At 35.9% G+C, this 23117-nt stretch overlaps 1 protein-coding gene across 32 annotated transcripts in view; it reads right to left on the bottom strand.

Annotated features, from left to right (window-relative positions):
- LOC137049274 (adhesion G protein-coupled receptor L3-like) overlaps nucleotides 1-23117 on the bottom strand; it is a 425717-nt gene that overhangs the window by 120068 nt on the left and 282532 nt on the right. For all 32 annotated transcript variants that reach the window (XM_067427809.1, XM_067428692.1, XM_067428735.1 and 29 more), the window contains one exon: nucleotides 2991-3329. In XM_067427809.1, coding sequence (XP_067283910.1) covers nucleotides 2991-3329 — 339 coding nt within the window. The remainder of the gene's footprint in view (nucleotides 1-2990; nucleotides 3330-23117) is intronic.

Genomic DNA, 23117 nt, shown 5'->3' with positions numbered 1-23117 from the left:
GCAGGATGCAGCAGGAGAAATTAAGGGAAATATCAGTAATTTGATTTAGGGAAAGAAAACTAGAGGAACAAGAGTAACACATAACAGACAAAGGTAAAAGATGATGACAAAAAGAAGGAGAAAGAGAGAGAGAGTGAAGGGAGGATTTTTCTCTCAGCGCTGCAGTGGTGTGTTTGATGCATGTGCTGCGTTTGTGTTATTTGTGCTCCCGCTGTGCGCCGCTCATTTACTTCACATCCAGAGATTCACTAATAACCACTGAAAAAAAAAAGTACCACACAAACAACACACCTGGGTTACCAAAACAAGGTGTTAAACATGTAGTAAAGAGGGTTTATTTGCTTTGTAAAAACTGGTCAGGGCATCGTTATATGATTGCTAGCATGTTCCTGGTTAAGGTGACTTGATTTCTGAAATGAAAACCTAGTTCAGTAGTTAAAATATGATGGTGCAGGGCCTGTCCTAGTTAAGGGAAGGATGGGTTGGTGGGGGAATTGAGTCCAATATTTGGTGATGGTGTGCATGCGTTAGCAACAGATTTATAGACAGTTTTTTGTCATATTTGTGTCCCCAAAAAAGTTTTTAAAAAAATGATGGGAAGTAATTATACCCTGTCCAATGCATTAACATTAAAGGGTTACTTCAGCGATTAGCATATGGCTTTGTATCAGTAGAAACCCTGGAGTATAATCAAATGATTGTGCTTCCCCCCCTCATATCCCCTTGAGACAAGATAAATGCATTTTATTTCTGGAAAAATTCCTCCCGTGACGCAAATTGACGATATTTGCATCATCTTTAGAATGTTTGGCCAAAGGCTAAAGACTACAGCCAGCAGAGGGAGCCATTTCCACATGTTTTCAATCTGTACATGGGGGATGAGAGATCACACTCACAGAACAGCTCAGCTGCAGGCACTCATTTAAACGAATGCTAAGCAATGTAAGTGTTTTAACTTCTCAAATTAATTTCTATGAAAGTTAAGCTTCCAAAGGCATGAACTGAAAACACACCAGACTGAACACGCGCCATTAATGTATGCTGCGAGTGTGGCCGCGATTACCTTATCTCTCATCACGAGAGCTCATTAGCTCATTTATGACGTTAAATGTAATCTGACTCCTGAGGGAGACTCACGCGGCAAATCAATCGTTATATTGAACAGACACATTCAGTATTTAATTGTAGTGTCTGTTCTCTAACTCAGTATCTAACAGTAATCCAGTAGGTGGCTTTGGGAATGGCCTCACAGGGCAGCTAAAAATTCTGGGAATTGTAGTCTTTTCTCAGTCTAGAAAGCACCAAATTCAAAAATAATTTCACATTTCTACTACATTAATGACCCAGTTTAAATACAGATTCATCTTCCCAGCGCTGAAGTAACCCTTTAACTAACATTTTCGGAAAAAAAGAACACTCTCTGGGTCGGAACATAAGGGTTAAAAAAATAAAATAATAATAATCAATGTGCTAGACTAACTGGGATTAGTCACAGCACTTCTGTTGTGTTGGCCTATTGTTGATTTGATTGCTTATTTTGCCCACTATACTATTGAAGGTAAAAATTAAATGATTTGTAAACAAAAGCCCCATTCAGATGGCAATTGTTTCCAGCAATTGATAATAAGGTATTTTTATCATTTAAAGGGGCTAGTCTGTGATTTTATTGCCGTCTGAACCCAGAATGTCATTGTTTTTCTCCCACCACCTGCGTAAAAATCCCCGGCTGAATTACCTACTGTTTTTTGACAAACACTAAGGTCGTGTGGTGATTTAATTGCCGTTCGAATCCACATCTTTGAGTTTTAAAGAAGAGATCACTGCAAAACTAATTGTTTATATCCTTTTTGACCACTCCAGAGCAATCATATAATTGCGCATATTTACGAGATGCATTTTTTTTCATCACCGCTCAAAAGAGAAGAAAAACACGTAAACATTTGAAATGAGCCATTATTACGGCAGTTAAAGTTAGCCTATATAGGTTAAATTTGCAGGATTGTATTAACTTGTTTCCTCTCACTTGTTTCCTCTCATGTATATCTAGCAACTCAACATCATTGCCGTAGAAAGCAATGCAGATATTCGGGATAACTAAAGAGTGGCATGGGACACTCAAATCAGATCTGAACAGTTGCGATACACAATGTGGACGGTTATAATTTAAGATCAGATTCCAAATACACAAATAATCACATTCGGACTGACAGTGTGAACATAGTCTAATCAGCTTATTCTAAAATCCTCGTATAGCCTACTAAACGAGGCAAGGGTGTAGAGTTACATTCAAGCTATTTTAAGGCACAAAGAAATTATTTTCCTCGGGGGAAAGAACATTTAAATATGTAATTTTGATTATCAAAGTTGAGTTGAAGAGGATAAAAAGATTGGCATGCAATTTCACTCTTATAACTTTAGTTAGTGTGTAATGTTGCTGCTTGAGCATAAGCAGTATCTGCAAAGTTACAGCGCTGAAAGTTCTTCTTTGTCTTTTAAAGTTATGGTAGCTTATTGCCTACAAAAATGGCCGGTTTGGACTACAACGAGCTTCTTCTCGGGTTTGTGACATCATAAACCCTTGCTAGTCACCGCAAATGTGACTTCTGCCCGTAATGGTAGGGCCGTGGCATTTCCAGACAACCTGTGCTTGGCACTTCAGCCAATAAAAATACACAAAACTACATTTGACCATCTAACCAATCTAACACCACTGAGTTTTTCGGAGGGATGGGCTTCATAGAAGCAGCAAGCAAACAAGCCGTTCAAAGGACAGTGGAGACAGCGGTGTGGAATAAAGGTCAAATATATGAAAAATACGGCGGGAAAAAAAAGAAGTATTAAGACATGTTATACTGCGCCCCATAAACACAACCAAGCTTAGAAAAACATCACAAAACCACCCCTTTAAGAATCAACATTAAAAAAACGTGTGCGCAAAACAGGACAGTTACTACTGTCTACTAGATGATTCCTTGAAAACCGCAACTTACCGATTGTTCCAGCTGGGCATGGCTGCTTGGCAAACTGACCCTGTCGTGTTTTCGGCCAGGTGAGGGTGGAGTCAGTGACGGGGCTGCAGAACTCCACAGCGATATTGGGCAGGACAGAGGAAGGGTCTGCGCGCGTGGGGGCCTCGGGAGGAGACTGGCGGTCTGACGCTGTGCTCCGTGTGACCGGCGTCGTTGTCGTCGTGGCGGGTGATTTGGTTGTGGTGGTAGTTGTGGTGGTGGTGGTGGAGGTGGAAGTGGTCATCGTGGTGACGGTAACAGGGCGAGTTGTGGTGCGTGTTGTTGTTGTGTCCATTAAGACATTTCCCGAAGAGGAAGATTCTGGAATCAGACAAATACATTCTTCAAATGAGGTTTTCCGTAATTATGATCGTTATCAGAAACAAATATTTAACTGGTATGAGTAGTAACATTTATCCAGCAGCAAACTGCTCAAATAAAAACCAACCAAGCAGTGTCCCACATACTGAAATACAAAAGATTCTTTCTTTTGCAATTAGTTACCTTGGTTGTTCATAGTTTGATTAATTTGCACAAGACCTTCATTTCATTGATTGGTTTGGTCTGTCTATTTAAAGAAAAAGTTCACCCAAAATTTTTAATTATCCAATAATTTACTCACCCTCAAGGGTGTACATGACTAGATATATATGACTTTCTTCTTTCAGACGAAAATAAGAATCAGAGTTATATTAAATAATAATCTAGCTTTTCCCAGATTTGTAATGGCATTGAATAGAACCCGAGTTTTTGAAGTTTAAAAAATCACATCCATAAATTATAAAAGTAATCCATATGACTCCAGTCGGTTAATAAATGCACCCTGAAGGGAAAGTGATTGGTTTTTGTAAGAAAAATATCCATATTTAAAACGTTTTATAAACTATAATCCCTGGCTTCCGGCAACAGCCGTATGGTCAGTCACGAAAGACTAGAGTTCTGGCGGAAGGCTGACCTCTGACCCAAAGTATGACATAGCTCCTCTTCTCTCACATCAAAATCATCTGGGTTTTTTTTTCTGCTTTTCTCTAACCTCTTTGCTTCCAGGTTCGTTAATCGTTCTCTTTCAGGAAGGCATTTAGGCCTTGGATGGATGTGCTTTTTGGAGCTTCAAAAACTTGGGCACTATATTCGATGCCATTACAAAGCTGGGAAGAGCAAATATAACCCTGATTGTGTTCGGCTAAAAGAAGAAAGTCATACACACCTAGGATGGCTTGAGGGTAAGAAAATTAGGCAATGGGATAATTTTCATTTTTGGGTTCCTTTTAAACTCTGTGTTTCATGCAGTTCACGGTCAGTTCTCATTGTGTTATACTCAGACATTTTGTTCTTGTTTGATAGTGAAAAGTGTTTTTGTTTCTAGTTTCTAAAAAAAAAAACTTTAAAGGGGTCATATAATGGTATGCACTTTTACAAGCTGATTGAATGGAAATGTGTGTTGGCAGTGCCTGTACACAACCATCCTATAATGATAAAAATCCATCAAGTGTTTTTATCATCTCCTTATATGTTTTCCCCTGTCTCAAATGGAACCGTTCGGCCGTGTGACGTCACACGGCCCGACACCCCTCCCCCGACTGTTGATTGACAAGCCCTGCGTCCCAATTCGCATACTATCCATCCTAAATAGTATTCGAAAATAGAATTAGTATGTCCCAAATCGTAGTATGTTGAAAAGAGTATTCCAAAGATTCCCGGATGGTTTACTATTTCCGGTCCGAATTCACAGTATGGATCGATGGGCACTCTAACGGCTGATATTGCCCACAACCCATTGCGAGTTGGACGAGGATTCGATTAGAACTACAAACGCGGATAAAAAGCGTTAAAAAACTACAAACATGACGGATGTGCGAGTTCCACGGTTAAGTAGAGAAGTTTAGATAAAGGGGTTTGAGTGACCAACTATCAATATTTAACCTGACAAAAATATATTTATTCAGTGTTGTCACATTATATTTCACCCGCGGCAGCATTGAGAACTTTTGAAATGACACGTTTGGCCATTAACTTTTAAATGCATCATTATATTTAAACTGTAAATACATGAGGAGAGTCTCTGCATTAAAGACCCACAAATGACAGATCAACGAGCGGCTACATTTCTCTCCGATACGGTAGGAGATTAAACTGAATGTGAAGGATTTGAACTGTGACGAATCTGACGATGATTGACAGGGCAGATAAACGGTGACGGGGTGCACGTAACTAAGCGACAGAGTCCGTTAAAGATGGCGAAGTAGTATGTCCCGAAGCTTGCATACTTTTCTGCTACACACTCAAAAGTATATACTTTTTCTTCACAAAAAGAGTACATACTTTTAGGACGTAGTATAAGTAGGCGAATTGGGACGCAGCAAAGCAGTTTCATCTCAGACCCGCCCTGAGCGAGCTCTGTCACAGTCTGCCATTGTGAATAGGCTGGAGCAGAATGGCGTTTAAGCGATTGTAGTGTTCTGATCTTGGGTGCAATAATGAACACAGCAGTCATTCTGATGTTCCTAAATCTGTAAATCCAAACCGCTCAAGACGCAGTGGCTGAGTTTTGTTTTCGTCAATGTTTTTATGTCTGCGCGAACCGTGAAGCATTTCTCATCATTGAGTAGTTTGAAACGCGTAAGTTACACGTTTCACGATGAATGCGGCTAAAGTGGGTAAGTTACATTACGGCATGCTTTCTATGTATGACGTTCTCAATATAATTCATAATCCCACGTTTATAATGAACAACGCGTTATGGTTGTGTTATTACAAACTGTGTACACCAGTTTTAAAGTTAACGTGGACGTGGTAACTAACATGAGCTTAATTATGTAGATGGTTTATAAATTACTGTCAAAAAATAAATAAATCGTGTTGTAACAGCTATTACACTTTATTGATAACGTTAAGCATCACTGACAAGCCGACATTTAACGTTACAGAAAAAAAGTTTTTATTGGCATTAGCTGTAACATCAATCTGTCAATGAACTAATGTAAACATCAGCCTGTTTATAAAGACAGATCAGTGACATTACCTTAACCAACCATTCAGAAACGTCCTGTTTAGCCTTAATTGTCGCATTTCGCTGAAGCTGTTGTCTTGTCCCATTGTCAGACACCGGTTCATATTGCTAAAGTTGCACATATCTCCTCATAGACTCGCGTGGCCGTTCTTTCGGCTCTACTGTTGTCAACGGCGACACTCTGCGTGTGTGTGTGTGTGTGTGTGTGTGTGAGTGAGAGTGAAAGCCCCCCCACAGAACAGAGGGGCGGGGTGAGCAAAGCTCATTAGCATTTAAAGCCGTATGCATGAGAACGGCTTGCTGAAAACAGAGCTGTTTTTGACCAGGTAAAATGAGTGTTTTCTTACAATACTAATGATAATTTTTTATTAATGTATATTACAACGTTTTCATTTAGACACTAAATAATCATATTAACTTGTACAAAAATGCCATTATATGAACCCTTTAACATGCTCCAAATAGATCCATTTCTCACGAATATATTCTACAGGTTGTGACAATTATTATTAGAGGTTTAAAGCAAAAATATGATCTCACTGCCTACTGCTATTATAGCAGAGATGTTGCTATGGTAACTACACCTTCTACACATCTGTGAAATAAACAAACAACCACTAATGCCATTTATAACACTCTACACTTTACTTTTGTACACGAGTTAGAAAAATTCAGAGAAAAGTTGTTTTAGGATCACTGAGAATATAAATTGCTATTATATTTTGTATTAAAAAAATACAAAATACTCTCTCCCAGCCAGCTTTAAAATAAAAATAAATAAAAAAGAAGGTGCAAGCCACAACCAGCATTTTTGATTATTTCAATAACCTGATTATTTCCACAAGTTGTATGAATATTTTAACATGCAATATATCAAAAGAAAGAACATACTTTGTTTTATTTTAGCGTCATACATACTTTTTTTTGAATCCCCTGAATGTGGGTTAAGTTTCATGAAAACTGCACTAAAATAAAGACTAAAGAAAGTTGTAGGCCCTCTTTAAAAATGGCAAAATGTAAGGTTTGCATTATAAAGTAAACCATACTGAGGAACACATGAAAAACCTTCACTACACCAAACTGTTTTCAGCTTATCCATATGGTTTACATAGCTGTAGTGCAATTTTCAAAGGTGAAAGCAAGCAACAAAAATTAAGATATAAATATTTCTGATTTTACAAAGTATGGCTGCTGCACAATTAATCAAATTGAATAAAACAATTAAAAAGAACATAAATATATAAACCCTGTATTCAAAGTTGCAATTAAACGTTAATAATTAAAATTGTGCGTGCATACATACTCGGTTTATCTGTATATTTCAACATGCATGAAGTCAGTAAACAGACAGAATGATCTGCTGGTGCAGCTGCTGTCAGTCCTCCAAACACAAATAAAGGACTAAAATGATCTGGCTGGGTTGTGTGAGTCTGTGATACAGAGAGCCTCCAAGGGAGATAATGTGCTAATAAACACAGAAACGAGAGAGAGAGAGAGAGAGAGAGAGAGAGAGAGAGAGAGAGAGAGAGAGAGAGAGAGAGAGAGAGAGAGAGAGAGAGAGAGAGAGGGGGAGAGAGGGGGGGGGGGGGGGAGCAAAGCAATAAGCAAACAGAACAGACTCCGGAGGAATTATAGGAAAGTAATGACATAATTTAATGACATGTAGAAGAAAAGGAGGCATCAGTAATGGCACTCGCTCTGGAAGGAGACAAAGCTGATTGTGAACCTTTATCATGATGGTACAGTCACGGTCCAGGGACCAGAAACCAGCCTTAACAAATTCCAGAGGAACTTCAAAAACCTTAAATTAGAGGTTCAGACGATTAAGAAAGCTCCTGAAATAGAGAGCCATGCAGAGGCTACATGGAAAGCCAAGAAATCCAAAAATGTGCATAAAAAACGTATGCACTCAACTGAGTCGGTACATTTTTTTTATTTTTTGCACATAAACTATGATGGTAACACATTTACCAATAAAATTTCATCAAATGTGCATCAAAAAAGTATTGCGGCATAACTGCACCCACCAGTGGACCGATGTCGTTGCACAGCATCTGAAATGCTGTTTTGGTCATTCTGAAAAGCAGAGTCTTTTCATGGTTCAGTATTAGTCTGTTATTTCAAAATACAATTTTAACTGCATGTGGGTAAGATTTAATGGGGAAAAAAAAAATACAAAAACTGAGAAAATGGCATTTTTGTCAAAGATTACAAACGGATGTGAATCAGAAAGATGATCAACACACAGATGGAGTAGACTGAATCCATCAACACCCCCAAATCTTCACAGTCCTATAGCTAGCTCATCCTGGGTCGACATTTCATTCAGTAACATTAGGCAGTTCTGATTTATATGCTGTTTAATGTTGATGATCGTGTTATTTTACATGCATCTGCTTATGACATTGCTTGTTTCTGCTGCTTCTTCGCCTGTGTTTTGTTCAGAAGATTCAGTACTCGTTCAGAAGATGTGTAGTAGCGCCCCCTACTGTATAACAGTGAGAACATGGAAAGCCGGACAATCTTGTCAATGACAGGGAAGCGGTCTCTAATAAAACATGAGATTAAAAAATAATTAATAAAAAAAAAAACATTCACTGCCGACGAATAACTTGAAGAAAAAAAAACCCTGAAAATAACCGATAAAATAACTGTTTTTAATTGTATGTTTGTTCTGTTAAATTTATAAAAACAACAACAACAATAATAATATTAGATTTTATTTATGACGCACTTTTCATTCCGAAGAATCTCAAAGTGCAATTGCACAATGTACAATGTATGTACATTATGTATATACTGTATCCAGGCGCGCTGGAAGCCGTTTAATTCCGGGGGGGCTGAAAGTTGGGTCGGAAAATGTGTGACGTCATTATGTTGTCATGGCGACCAGACAGGTGTTGTAGTAGAACCCCCCTTTACCGTCAAAGAGCACAGACGGACCCACCGCCCCAGATTATTGTTGTTTAAAATTAATTACTTGTTAAAACGCGATCATACCATGGGTGTCGGAAGCAAAACTGTGGGTGGTCTCAGAATTTGTTTTTGCTGGAGTAACGTTAGATACAAATATACTGCAGTTTACTAAACGATTGATTGCGCCAGACAAAATTACGGAAATCACTGAGTTGTTTGCCCTGCCTTTTGCCGAACTCGCTCTACTCCCTTTTCACATCACAGATCAGAAAGGCATTTATTTTCAATAAAAATTGAGAAAATATTAGAAAAGTGGAAAAAAAGAGTCAAACACCTAATCCGTTTTTCTCGGTTAGGGAAACAGACGTGTTGAATTAGTGACGATAAAAGTGAGTGGGTCCAATATCATTGGTCTTTAAAAGTGGGTGAGTCTTGTCCTCACGACACACAATGGTTCCGACACCCATGGATCATACACAGACACACGTTAATCATCACTCATAAAGCATTCTTTTTATTTGTGTTCATAGGCTACATACAATATTCAGCATCTGCCAGGGCTTTTAGTCCATCATGTGCGCATATTTGGAGAAATAATGATTCATAATCACGTTTGTAAAATATCATGTGTCCCGACCTCAGCAGACTGGTGAGAGTAGGTTACATGTTAACGTCCAGCTCACAAACCTCGCGGATGTCTGAACAGAGTTTGTGTCGGTGTCAAGGTCAGTGTCGTTGTTGTTTACATACTTTATTTGAGAAGATTTCCCAATTTTACTTTTCTTAACAGTGTTAGTAGTAACGTTACTCAAAAAAAGTCTACAAATACGTTTCTGCTGCTTATTGCTAACCATGACCAAACGAGAGTGAGTGAGGTGACATGATGGTGACGAAAGCACTTCCTGAGGAATTATTAAAATAATTATTAATTAGTTTATATCTTATCCACGGCCCATTATTTTAATCCCATTAAAACACAGTATGTTATGTCAGTCTATTTTAATTTATTTTAATTCATTTCATGTTTTAAATACAATATAATTTTAGTCCACAGCCCCCCACCAGGGGGGCTGATGCTATAACGCAGCCCCCGCAGCACCCCCCTTCCCGCGCTACTGACTGTATATTATATATATTATTATTATATACTTATACTTTTTAGCTCAATGGAATGAAAAATTCCTGTAAAGAACTACTACTGTATGTTTGATATTTCTTGTTTGCATGATGGTGACAGGCTGAAAGGTGGTTATTTTCTGTTTTTGCAAAGCATTTGCTGTTAATAATAGCCTATTACTGGTGTTATTTAATGCTAAGAAATATTTAGCATAATTTATGAGTATGTTAAAGTTATGTTTGTATAATATTTGCCTTCATATTTCAAGCATATTTTCTGCAAATACTTTCAGTGCTATTTATCGCCAGTTTACCATGTAGGGACTGATGATTTTGTTCTGTTCGACTGACTGGATGGAAACAGTGCTTTATTTGCAAATGTTTTATATAATATTCCAATTTGTGATTAAGTTAAATTTGCAGCTTTGGATGCAAACATAGCTTGCTACTGAGACTGGTTCGAGCACAGAAACTCCTCTAACACAGAGACAAGTCATCCTATTAAAAGAGGACAGGAGCTGAGGAGGGTGAAATATGAACTGGATAGAAGAAAACAACATGGCAACACACAGGAGAGACTGCTGAAGAAACCAGAAACACACAAAACAACATCAGTAGTGTGTCAGCACACAAACACAAAGCACCCCCACACCTGAACGCATGACAAACACAAGCAACGTATCAACACACAATCTCAGAGCTCCTTCAACTCCTGCAACCTGTCAATCTCACCAAGCCGCTCACAACCTCAAGAGGAAATACAGCAGCAGTATCACACAGACTCACCCGCCAACTACAGCAACATCATCCGTGAACACCGACAGAGAACAGAAGAGTAAAGTCTTTGTCATCCTTTGTGACTCCAATAGCCACCATTTTGACCACAGACGACCTGTTTCCAGGTAGATCTGTGAGGAAGTTCTGGTTTCCCTTCTCACACTCTGCTTTGAGACTACTGCGAGAGGATGCATTGGATGCACTGTCACACATAATATTACACATTGGAACAAACAACCTAAACTTGTGCTACAAGGGTGGACTTCACTGAAGCCCTGTGCAGCGAGGTTAAAACAGATAGCAGCAAGGTCATCATCGCAAACTTACTACATACCACAAAGGATCGTAAACACAATCAATGTGAAGATAGCTGTCTGTGCTCCAGTGCCAAAGCATCAGCAATATCATCTATATGACCCGATCCATATTTATAAAGAGGACATGAGACTTTTTGCAGAAACCAAGGAGATAGCCCTACAGTTAAGGAATATTAACACACACACGCATATATATGAAGAGTTAAACCTGTTATAGTATGGAATGACCTTTGTCTCAATAAAACTGAACAAAACTTTATAAAATTGAATGAAATTATTTATTATTATTTTTTAATCAAAAATATGCCATTACAAAAGATTTGAAACAAAATTTTGCAAAATACACATTTTTTGATATTTTGATAAAAATACTATCATACTTTTGATAGTTTCTGAAAAAGTTTTGTTCAGTTTTATAAAGTTTCGCTCAGTTTTATTGAGACAAAGGTAATTCCATATTTTAGCTGTTAAGGGTGGGCCGAAACCACCTATATCTAATGTGTTTTTCTCTCTCATTGTGGCTCTGATTGAAAACACCCCATTGACATGCAAGCAACGAGCAACGGTTGGAGTTAAAAATCTTCATTTGTGTTCTACTGAAGAAACAAACAAACCTACATCTTGGATGCCCTGGGGGTAAGCAGATAAACATGACATTTTCATGTTTCAGGGTGAACTATCCCTTTAACTGATGACAGGGGGTTAAATTGTTAGGAAAAATATTGCACACCGCGGTGCTAAAGCAGTCACGACACAAAGACATTTATTTCAAGACATCTGTCCGGTTTTGTCTTTAAAACACTCGTATGTAGGATTAATTACTTGCGCATCTAAACCCAAGTCTCCATTGCTAATTCCAAAACGTAATTTCAGAGTAGTAACAGAGGCTTTAGCCACTAATAGAAGACTAATGTTATTAGAGAGAGAGAGAGAGAGAGAGAGAAGAGAGAGGAGAGAGAGAGAGAGAGAGAGAGAGAGAGAGAGAGAGAGAGAGAGAGATGTGTATGTGAATTAACTCAGGCTCAATCGGTGCATCTGAGAGCAGAGAGAGCTGGACAGTAGTAGGCCTATGTGCATTTTATAATCACTGATACACACCAAAGTAAAATGAACTATTTCACAGTGATGACACAGCATTATCATGAAGAGGTCAGTGAATCTTCTGGCATCTAAAGATCAGAAGGTTAAACTGCACCATCTCCTCCCTTCCAAATTTTATATGGAGTTAAGACAATCCTGCCCAGCCTGAAGCCAAAGCTCCACAGCACTCATGGTGAAAACATGAAAGACTCATTTCTATTCACTTTATTTAGTAAGGACAATAAAATGATGAATTTAGCAACTGAACAGTTAACTATATTTTCTAAAGTGGTCAGGAAAGAAAAATAAACATTTACAGATGTAAAAACATAAATAACAAAATCTGGTTGGTTTGATAAAGATTGCCAAAAAGTAAGGAGAGAATTATGAGTACGATGATCATGATCAAATAAAAAACAGAGACCCGGTAAACCAACAAACACAAGCCACATATCAACAAACCCTTAAAACATACAAGTCACTATAATACAGGAAAAAGCTGATCACACGAAAAATAAAGCTCAACAAGATTGATGAGGCAGTCGGAACAATTTAGATAAATCCAAAGAAGCCAAACACATTCCCATCTATGACCCAAACATCTGGAAAACTCTATTCACAAAATGAACCAACCCTCATCCAAATACATCTGTCCTCTCAATGTAACTTGGAACGCACTATAAAAGATCAGCCCATATAATTTAATCAACTGATGGAAAAGATGAAATCCCGAAAAAATATATAAAATCCTACGGCATGGATGGAATATCTGATGAGATGCTGAAACTGAACCCGAACTGAAAGATGCTATTCTGAAATTATTCAATCTCTTATTAAAATCAGGACACTTTCCTGAGATCTGGAAAGACAATTTGATAAAGCCAGCATTTAAACAAGGTGAGAAGTATGACCCACATAATTATAGGGCATTACAGTGAGCAGTAATTTCGAAAAACTATTGTTCCATTATTAATAGTAGATTAGATTAGTTCATTCAAGAACACAAGATTATAAACAATTGTCAAATCACATTTACACACTCATACAAAAAGATGTTCAGCAAACAAAACAAGAAAAAATATTCAGTTTGGTACAATGGACTTTTCTCAAAACTTAAAAGGAAGGACATATGACGTAAAGGATACATACAATAGGAACAGATGCGTTGTTAAAATCAATGACAAACGGACTGATTATCAGTTAGACTAAATGAGTCCATCAAGGCTGCAGCCTCAGCCAGTTATATTTAATATCTATATTAATGATTTGACATCAACACTTGAAAAGTCCTCTTGTCATGGGCTGCATTTCCCAAAAGCATCATAAGCTTAAGTTGATCATAGAACAATTGCCACTAATGGTCTCTAAGATCAATGTAGGCTTACGATGCTTTTGGGAAACGAAGCCTTGGTCTGAACCTAGAGGACAGTTTCTGCTTTTCGGCCTTCTGCTGTTGTTACCTCATAAAGAGAGACTGCATGCAAGCCTCTCAATTTTAGAAAAGAAAAGTAGTGATTGGGCCTTAACATTAAACATGGAGATGTCCAAATGATTATGATCTTTCAAGAAAGAAAAAAAAAAAATCTTAATGACAAGAAATATAATTTTACACTTGACTGAACAATTCTTAATCATATGACTCTGACAATCTCAGCTTCTGGATAATTTGACACTGCAATAAAAGATCTGACTTAATAGTACAAAAAACAAAACAAAACAAAAATCACTGTTCATATTCAATTCACGAAAATCATTCATCGTTCATCTATATGGCTGTGAAATATGGGGACCTAATTTTTAACTAAACTATGAATCCTGGGACAAAACCCCAGTTGAAATTGTCTGCCTTGATTTTTACAACAACAACAAAAAAAAGCTCAAAGAGCTCCAGAGTTGGGCAGATTCCCTCTCCTAGCTGAAATCCAGAAAAGAGCAGTTAAGTTCTGGTTCCAACAGGCCGACAGAGAGCTAGGCTCTTACTTACAGGGCAGGAGACCCAGAGAGTGACCTCTGCACTATTTATTGGAAAAACATAAACTCAATTCAACAATTTAGTGCAGAGTGCAGGCATTCAAAAGTTCATGAAATAGGAAAAATTACACAGGAAGAATACATCCATGATTGGCAGATCATAGTCACGCAATTAAAGAAATTAGAGTCCTTTCACAGAATAAAGTCTGATTATAAATTGGCACCATACCTGATCAATAATTGTCATGGGGAGACTCCTGACAAGATATCGCATAAGCAATCAGTGTATGTGAGACGGGTCGACACAAGAGAGCCAGAGAGCTCAGACTGTTCACAATGCACTGATGGAGTCATAGAGAAGCTGCACTCATGGAGTGCAGCAAATACACACACACACACACACACACACACACAAAAAACATTTCGGACACTTATTTCACTCAAATTTGACCTCAATTCCAGCAAGCGAGCCACACAGACTCTTGTATATTTTGGGATCGAAAGAAAAGAGTATCCACCTGGCATTGCAGTGTGTGTCCTCCTGCCACCATGAGGGATAAACACTGAACATTCTTTTCCCTTTATAACTGCTCTCGGTATTCATTTACTTCATATTTTTTTGTGTTAATTGTAATAACACATTTATTACATGGACACATATACAGTGCATCCGAAAAAATATTCATAGCTTCACTTTTTCCACATTTTGTTATGTTACAGCCTTATTCCAAAATTGATTAAATACATTTTTTTCTTCAGAGTTCTACACACAGCACCCCATAATGACAATGTGAAATTACTTTAAAATCTTTGCATAATTATAAAAATAAATAAATAAATAAATCACATGAATGCAAGTATTCACAGCTTTTGCCATGACACTCAAAACTGAGCTCAGGTGCTCCTTTTTCTACTGATCATCCCTGAGATGTTTCTACAAATTGATTGAATTAAATTGTAGAATTCGAGAATTGTATCGAGGCACAGATCTGGTGAAGGGCATAGGCACATTTCTGCAGCATTGAAGGTCCAAGTGAGCGCAGTGGCCTCCATCATCCATAAATGGAAGAAGTTTGAAACCACCAGGACTCTTCCTAGAGCTGAGCGATAAGGGAAGAAGGGCCTTAGTCAGGGAGGTGACCAAACACCCGATGGTCACTCTGACAGAGCTCCAGCATTTGTCTGTGGAGAGAAGAGAACCTTCCAGAAGAAGAAAAAAACATCTCTGCAGCACTGCACCAATCAGGCCTGTATGGTAGAGTGGCCAGACAGAAATCACTCCTCAGTAAAAGGCCGTCTGGAGTTTGCTAAAAAAGCACCTGAAGGACTCACAGACCACAAGAAACAAAATTCTCTGGTCTGATGAAACAAAGATGGAACTCTTTATCCTGAATGACAAGCATCATGTCTGAAAGAAACCAGGCACGCTCATCACCTGGCCAATAACATCCCTACAGTGAAGCATGGTGGTGGCAGCATCATGCTGTGGGGATGTTTTTAAGCAGCGGGAACTGGGAGATTAGTCAGTATCGAGGGTATGATGAATGTAGCAATGTACAGAGACATCCTTGATGAAAACCTGCTCCAGAACGCTCTAGACCTCAAACTGGGGTAATGGTTCTTCTTCCAACTAGTGCACAGCCAAGATAACAAAAGAGTGGCTACGGGACAACTCTGTGAATGTCCTTGAGTGGCCCAGCCAGAGCCCAGACATGAACATCTCTGGAGAGATCTGAAAATGGCTGTGCACTGACAATCCCCGTCCAACCTGATGGAGCTTGAGGGGTCCTGGAAAGAAGAATGGGAGAAACTGCCAAAAAATAAAAAATAAAAAATAAAAATAGATGTGCCAAGCTTGTAGCATCATACTCAAAAAGACTTGAGGCTGTAATTGGTGTCAAAGGGGTTTCAACAAAGTATTGAGCAAAGGCTGTGAATACTTACGTGATTTGTATTTTTATTTTTGTAATACATTTGCAAAGATTTCAAACAAACTTTTTTCATGGTGTCATTATGAGGTATTGCTTGTAGAATTTTGAGGAAATTAATGAATTTAATCAATTTTGAAATAAGGCTCTAACATAACTAAATGTGGAAAAAGTAAAGAGCTGTGAATAATTTCCGGATGCACTGTATGTTGAACCTATGGCTCACTAGCCACAACTGACAAAAATCATGTGGCTAGCTAGGTCTCTCAAACCTTACCAACAATTGATCAATAACATTTAAAAAAAAAAAAAAAAAAAAGACAACAGAGATCAGCTCTTTGCAGAAAAGGCCTGCAATTAAATTCCCTTGTTGTCAGTGGTGGAATGTAACGAAGTACAAATACTACGTTACTTTACTTAAGTACATTTTTCACGTATCTGTACTTTACTTAAGTAGAATAAATAGTGCATAAGTTTTACTTTTACTTCGTTACATTTTGCAGCAAATATTTTACTTTCTACTCCACTACATTTCTACAACGTTTCGTTACATTTTCGTTACATTTTCTGATCAGTTTCAGGGCTCGAGATTAAGGCTTGCCAGGATAATAATATATAATGTACGTTATAGGCTAATGAATTGACGGTTGCGCTGTTGAGGCTCGCGCAGCCTCGAGGAGAAATGGAAATAAATCTGCTCCGCTCAAAAAAATTCAAAATGTTTAGTTTTTATATTTTATAACAGTTAAAAAAACATCACATGACACGACCAACGAGTGTAGTTTTCCTGAATACCATCACGACAGAAAATGTGACACTGATTTAATTTGATAGTTCCATAAACAATGAATTAACATCAAGTCACTTACATTTTATTGGTTGCTTTATTGCTTTTGTTCTATTTCAGCAGCGAAAATATTTCCAAGATCAGATTTCCACATCTGAACCATAACGTATTGCACAGCAACAGTGCGTTACTGAATCAAAGATTCAATGCCCTATTCATAAACGACTGCCTCATTTATGAACGAATCAGCCGTTTGAACGAATCGACTCAATGACTCTCTCATAAGGATTCACCTGCCGCCATCTACTGGTGGTTTAGTTAACTTTTTTTAGTTAAAACAATCTCATAGCATTATTAAGTGCAGTTGTAATTTTTCTGTGTTAATTATTTAATTTGATTGGTAACAACCCTATTGTATCTTATTCTAATTTAATTTATTAATCAAATTTAAGAATATAAAGGGAAAGCTTAAGCAAAGCCTATATTTAATAAGATTAGCAGAAAATGTCCTTTATAAAAAAATATCATAAATATGAAGATTTAAATACATCAAAGCTGATGAGAATGTTGCTTCAGAAAAATCACATTTAACTTTGCAGATAACCAGAATTGTAAGTCAGAATGTAAACTAGGCAACAGATGGTAAGAACAATTCCATTAACCCTAAAGTAACTCAATTAAAACGCCACCGCTCATACTGTTTTTTTCTTTTTAATTATTAGAATTAGACATTAAGAGAATACATTTTTATGCAAGTACTTTTACTTTTAATACTTAAAGTACATTTAAAATCAGGTACTTTTTACTTTTTACTTAAGTAGGGTTGTCGTTGTAGTACTTCTACTTTTACTAAAGTAAATATATTTCTGGTTACTTGTACTTTTACTTAAGTACTGAGATTCAGTACTTCCTCCACCACTGCTTGCTGTACAGTAGGGCTGCACGATTAATCCAAATCAAACTGCAATCGCGATTTGGCTTGTGTGCGATTATGAAAGCTCAAAGGCTGCGATTTTAAATGAAATAAATAAATGCCCAGTGTGTTAGCGTAGAGTGGCTCTGTGATCAGGAGTAACGCTGCCCCATCTGAAAGACTGAGAGTTTGAGTCGCTTATAACCTGCGTTTGAAAAAGCAACACGAGTCAAACATCTTCACAAACGTGAAGCGTTCATAAACCTGTTCAACAAAAGACAACGTTTAATAACATGCTTTACCTCACTTCATATTCGTCAGTCGAGTGTTTGTGAGCTGATGTGGCTTCTCATCACAGACTGAGGCAGACGATGCATTATTTTATAGTATTCTTTACAGTGATAAAGTCATGTCAATGTCAATCAGCACTCAGCACTGCATTATAATATACTTTATTATTATGAAAATACCCTTGACGGCTGCAGTCGTGTTTATTGTTTAATCAAAGGGTTTCTATCTTCTGTTTACATACGTTTTTTCCTGAAAATTAACGTCATTACTTCTCTGAGGCAAATGTAGCTTTTCCGCTCAAGGGCGCCCTCTGGCCTTCAGTATGATTTAAAAACTTTAGGTAATAAATAATAAGCAAATAATACTTTTTATACATTTTAAAACGTAATAAACATAAAAAATTATAAATTTATAGGACAATCCATGTTTTTCTTCAATGTACAGGAGTTTTTCCCCCCACAGTGTATGCACAAGAGGTTCATATTTCATATTAAAGACAGACTTTAAGAAATGATATCACAGATAAACAAACACAGATTTTTATAATAATATTTTTATAATATTATAAATAATATATAGTAAAATATTAAAAATAAAAGTAATAATAATTAATAATAAAAATTAGTATTAGTATTATTATATTTTTATATTTATTCTGACATACGCTATTTTTTTATTTGTAATTATGAAAATGTTGTAATTATGTAAATGGTAATATTTCTTATTTGTAAAAATATATATTAGCAGTAATCATAATAATTATTAGTCATATTAATATATAAACACAAAATGTTTTATACACACACACATTTTTCATTTGTAAAAAAAATATAATTAAATAGCAAATTCGCAAATATACATTTTCTCCGAATCGTGCAGCCCTACTGTACAGCATATTGAAGTTAATGAAAAGTGTATGATAATTATATTCTTAAGTTGTACAGGCCAAAGTGTGTTTTCAGTTCATGAGAGTCACAAGTCACAGCAATGAACAGGAATTCATTGCCTGTTCATATTAGAGATTATACATCATTTAGTATTTTTAAAATGGAACTTAAATTATGGTGTAAGAAAAATCAGTTATGTGATCATTAATTATTTTTATTATTGTATATGTGTGTATATGTATATGTGTATGTGTATATGTATGTATATGTGTATGTATGTATATATGTATATGTATATATATGTATGTGTATATATGTATGTGTATATGTGTGTGTATATATGTATATGTATATGTATGTATATGTATATATATATATATATATATATATATATATATATATATATATATATATATATATATATATATATATATAATATTATTATTATTTTTTTTGTTTATTTTTTATTTTATTTTATTTTTTATATGAATTTCTATCTGATTCAATATTTCTGATATTATTTGTTTCTTTTTTTTCTTTTTTTTTCTTTTTTTTTCTTCCTTCTTCTTTCTTTCTTGGATTGTAATAGAATGCTGTAATTGTATTGAACACCATCCTGCCCAGGGACCGCAGATGCAAATTAGCTATTTTAGCTAACTCTGGCACAACATTTGGGTTGTGTATGGTCCCTGTTAAATAAATAAATAAAATAAATAAATAATAAATAAATAAAATTAACTAACCACCTGCGTTTCTGTGGTAAACCTACAGCTCCTGCACTGGGATTCAAGAAGCTGCTTAGCTTGTTAAAGATAATGGTGAATACCATTTTTAGAACAGCAGCGAAAATGTAAAAGTAGGCTATATAAACTTTAATATATAATTTTATTGAAACTGGTGCTTTGCTGTGCAAGGAGACATGTCGAAACATTTCACCTGCTGGTACTTTCGCATTTACTGCAGAGACCCTTATATGTCCTATAAATGTGTCATATCATATTTATTATAATCTGGTCAGATTTCAGTTGACGATACTGTTTAAAGTTATTAACAATGAATCATGAATGAATGAGAAAGAAAAGAGTGGGATGTGCTTTATATTGAAAATAAATATTAAACTTGCGATAAGTCGTGAAAGAGAACTGAGTTCTACTGACAGGATGCTGTGCACGCACTACAGGCGCAACATGGACAAGCACACACACACACACACACACACACGAAGAGGATTCATGCTCATCAGTTGGTAACTGAACCTCATATTGGAAGCCCTAATAATTCCATGCTGCAACTTATTTATTGTTTGCTGCATATTTGTTTATTTTTAGTTGTCTATTGACCTAATAATTACTACTGTTAATAGTGTTAGCACTTTGAGATTTTGTTTAATATAAAGTGCATTATAAATATTTATTATTATTATTATTATTATTATTATTATTATTATTATTATTACTGTTGAAATTGTATTGGGGATTTTTTTTTTTTTTTTAAATAATAATAATATTATTTTATTTTTTACTATGGCTTTTTTTTACTTTAGAAAAATGCATTAACTTAAAAAAACTAAACAAAACAAAAAATGTCTCTTTGGACAAAAAAGGTTCCCGAACCCTGATCTATATTTTTTGTATATGTCTATTAATTTGGCAATATTATGCTTCATACACTACAGTCATGCTAATCAAGCTAATTTGAACTGAATTGAATTAGAAAGGCCCAGAACCCAGGAACACACACACACACACACACACACACACACACACACACACACACACACACACGGTGATGTTATCCTATCCTAATGGCTCTGTATTTGTGTGTGCAGAACATCTACTCCAATCTATAATTGTTTACATTACAAATAATTACATTTTCTGGGGTTTCAAGAACAGACCACGTACGGCCACCAGCATTAGCGTGAACTTTACTTGTAATATAGTCTCCTGCAGTCAGACCTTTGACTATTGGTAATTGACTATTCTGGATAAGAACTACCCATTTAGAGAAGAAGACAATGGTTTCCCTACAAGCAAAACCACAGTTTAGTATCGGTTTAATGCACTATTTAAGGGCATGAAAACCTGATATCAGTGATCCCATATTAACAACCATGAAAAACTAATTCACCTAATGGTACAGCAGTCACAGCTAGGAATGCTCCCTTCACCCTCACTGTATCAGCGTAAACCTCTGAAGGCCATTTTAACAGGTCACAGCATAGGTCACGCATTAAACAGCGCTTTCCTGTAAATGGTCTGTAAACCAGTTTATCCCCACAATCAGTTGTTTTAATACAGGTTTTTTATGATATATAAAAAATAAAATAATACATAATAAAATAAATAATGGAGCAATACAGTGTTTGGAAAAAAATATGCCTTAATCAAGTTTTGTGAGTGTCCGGCACTTTTTATTCAGTAGATCTGACTGATTCCTAATTATTAATTATTAATAATAAACAAAATAAAGTTAATAATAAACTTTTTTTGATTAATCTTTTTTGTTTTTTTGAAAAATGATATTCATGTTGATAAATGTTTGAGTGTCTGGTAGCATGCAAAGCTGTTAATATTCAGCCCAGTGTTATATAATGAAATTATTTCAGTAACTAATACTGTTTATTCATTTCATAAACCCTGCACTTTCCCACAATTAAAGAGCAATTCAAAATTCAGCATCACCTGCTGCATGAGTTAATTTAAAACTTTGATAAGAGCCCAGAGGGCTGCTTAACTTCAAAAAGAGAAAATTAACCCGATTATTAATTTTTCTTTCTATTTTTGGCCTTTGGTATTTTATAGATAAGACTAGTAATGATAGTAAGAAGAGAGGCTAATGGGATCAGCCAACAACACGCTGTCCTTCAGCCCACATCGCTGACTGTTTTAATATTGAAGTTGTATATTTAGTGCAGTCCACCCACATTATGCACTGTATCTCATATCTGTTCATAATTTAGTACAATTTGTATTGGTAACACTTTATAATAGGCTATACACCAGCGAAGTACTTACAAATTATTAATAAACTTTTATACGTTAATACTCGTTTATAGTTTTTTTTTTTTCAAAGTTAATATATTGTAGTCTCTACATTGTTAATATACAATATCATTAGTTGACCTCAGACAATAGTATAAAAAAATGTAAAAAGCCAGCCAGTTACCTTTAAAAGAGTCTGTGTTTGTGATATATGTCCTTATTTCATGCGAAACACTCACTGGATGCATTTAAATCTGCTCCAAGTATCCGTTTTCTGATTAAAGAAAACGTTTACACATTACCAAGTTTACATAACCATGTTCGTTGTCAGTTTATTATAATCGGCTTAAGAACGTGCATGTAAACGCACTCAATGGCGCAGTCACTTTCAATTCCCTCAAAATAGCAACGCACCAATAATGCGCCTGAGCACAGACGTTTTCAGACCAGCACGCCCATGAGCGCACAAATGGGCACAAACGTATTTGCTATTTAAACAACGTGGCACAGGACATGAAAATGATCACTGAATTCTAACTCCTACATATAAGATAATTAATCAATAAAAAATATGTTATTAACAATGTTGAGCGACTACAATATGTAGGTCTAGACAATAAATAAACTATAAACCAATAGTTTACAAATTAATTGCAACCTTTATACTGTATACTTATTATAAAATGTTACCTTTGTATTTTCTAAGTAAAATCTTTTCATTAACACGCATTTGAGTTTTTTTTAATAATTTCTGCATTACGATGAATATGTAGAAGGAACTCTTTTAAAAACAAAAATGTAAATAGTATATATATATATATATATATATATATATATATATATATATATATATATATATATATATATATATATATATATATATATAAAATGATATATTGATACATAATAATAGTAATATGCCTGTGTTATAACCTACCATAAGGCAACAATCATGCATGCAGACACTGATCTTGTGATTCCATAATAAACATCCACAGCTTGTGAATCAATGACAGCCATGAGCACAGCTTTCAGCATCTCTGCATCATTAAACACGAACGCACAGAGATGCATCATCAGGCACTGTGGGTGGAAAATGCTTACTCCAACATCTCAACACAAACTCTCCCAC

The sequence above is a fragment of the Pseudorasbora parva genome, chromosome 1 (genome assembly GCF_024679245.1).
Source record: "Pseudorasbora parva isolate DD20220531a chromosome 1, ASM2467924v1, whole genome shotgun sequence".
In the NCBI taxonomy this organism is placed as follows: Eukaryota; Metazoa; Chordata; class Actinopteri; order Cypriniformes; family Gobionidae; genus Pseudorasbora; species Pseudorasbora parva.
The sequence above is the reverse complement of the archived record's forward strand: the minus strand, read 5'-3'. Positions and strand labels throughout refer to the sequence as shown.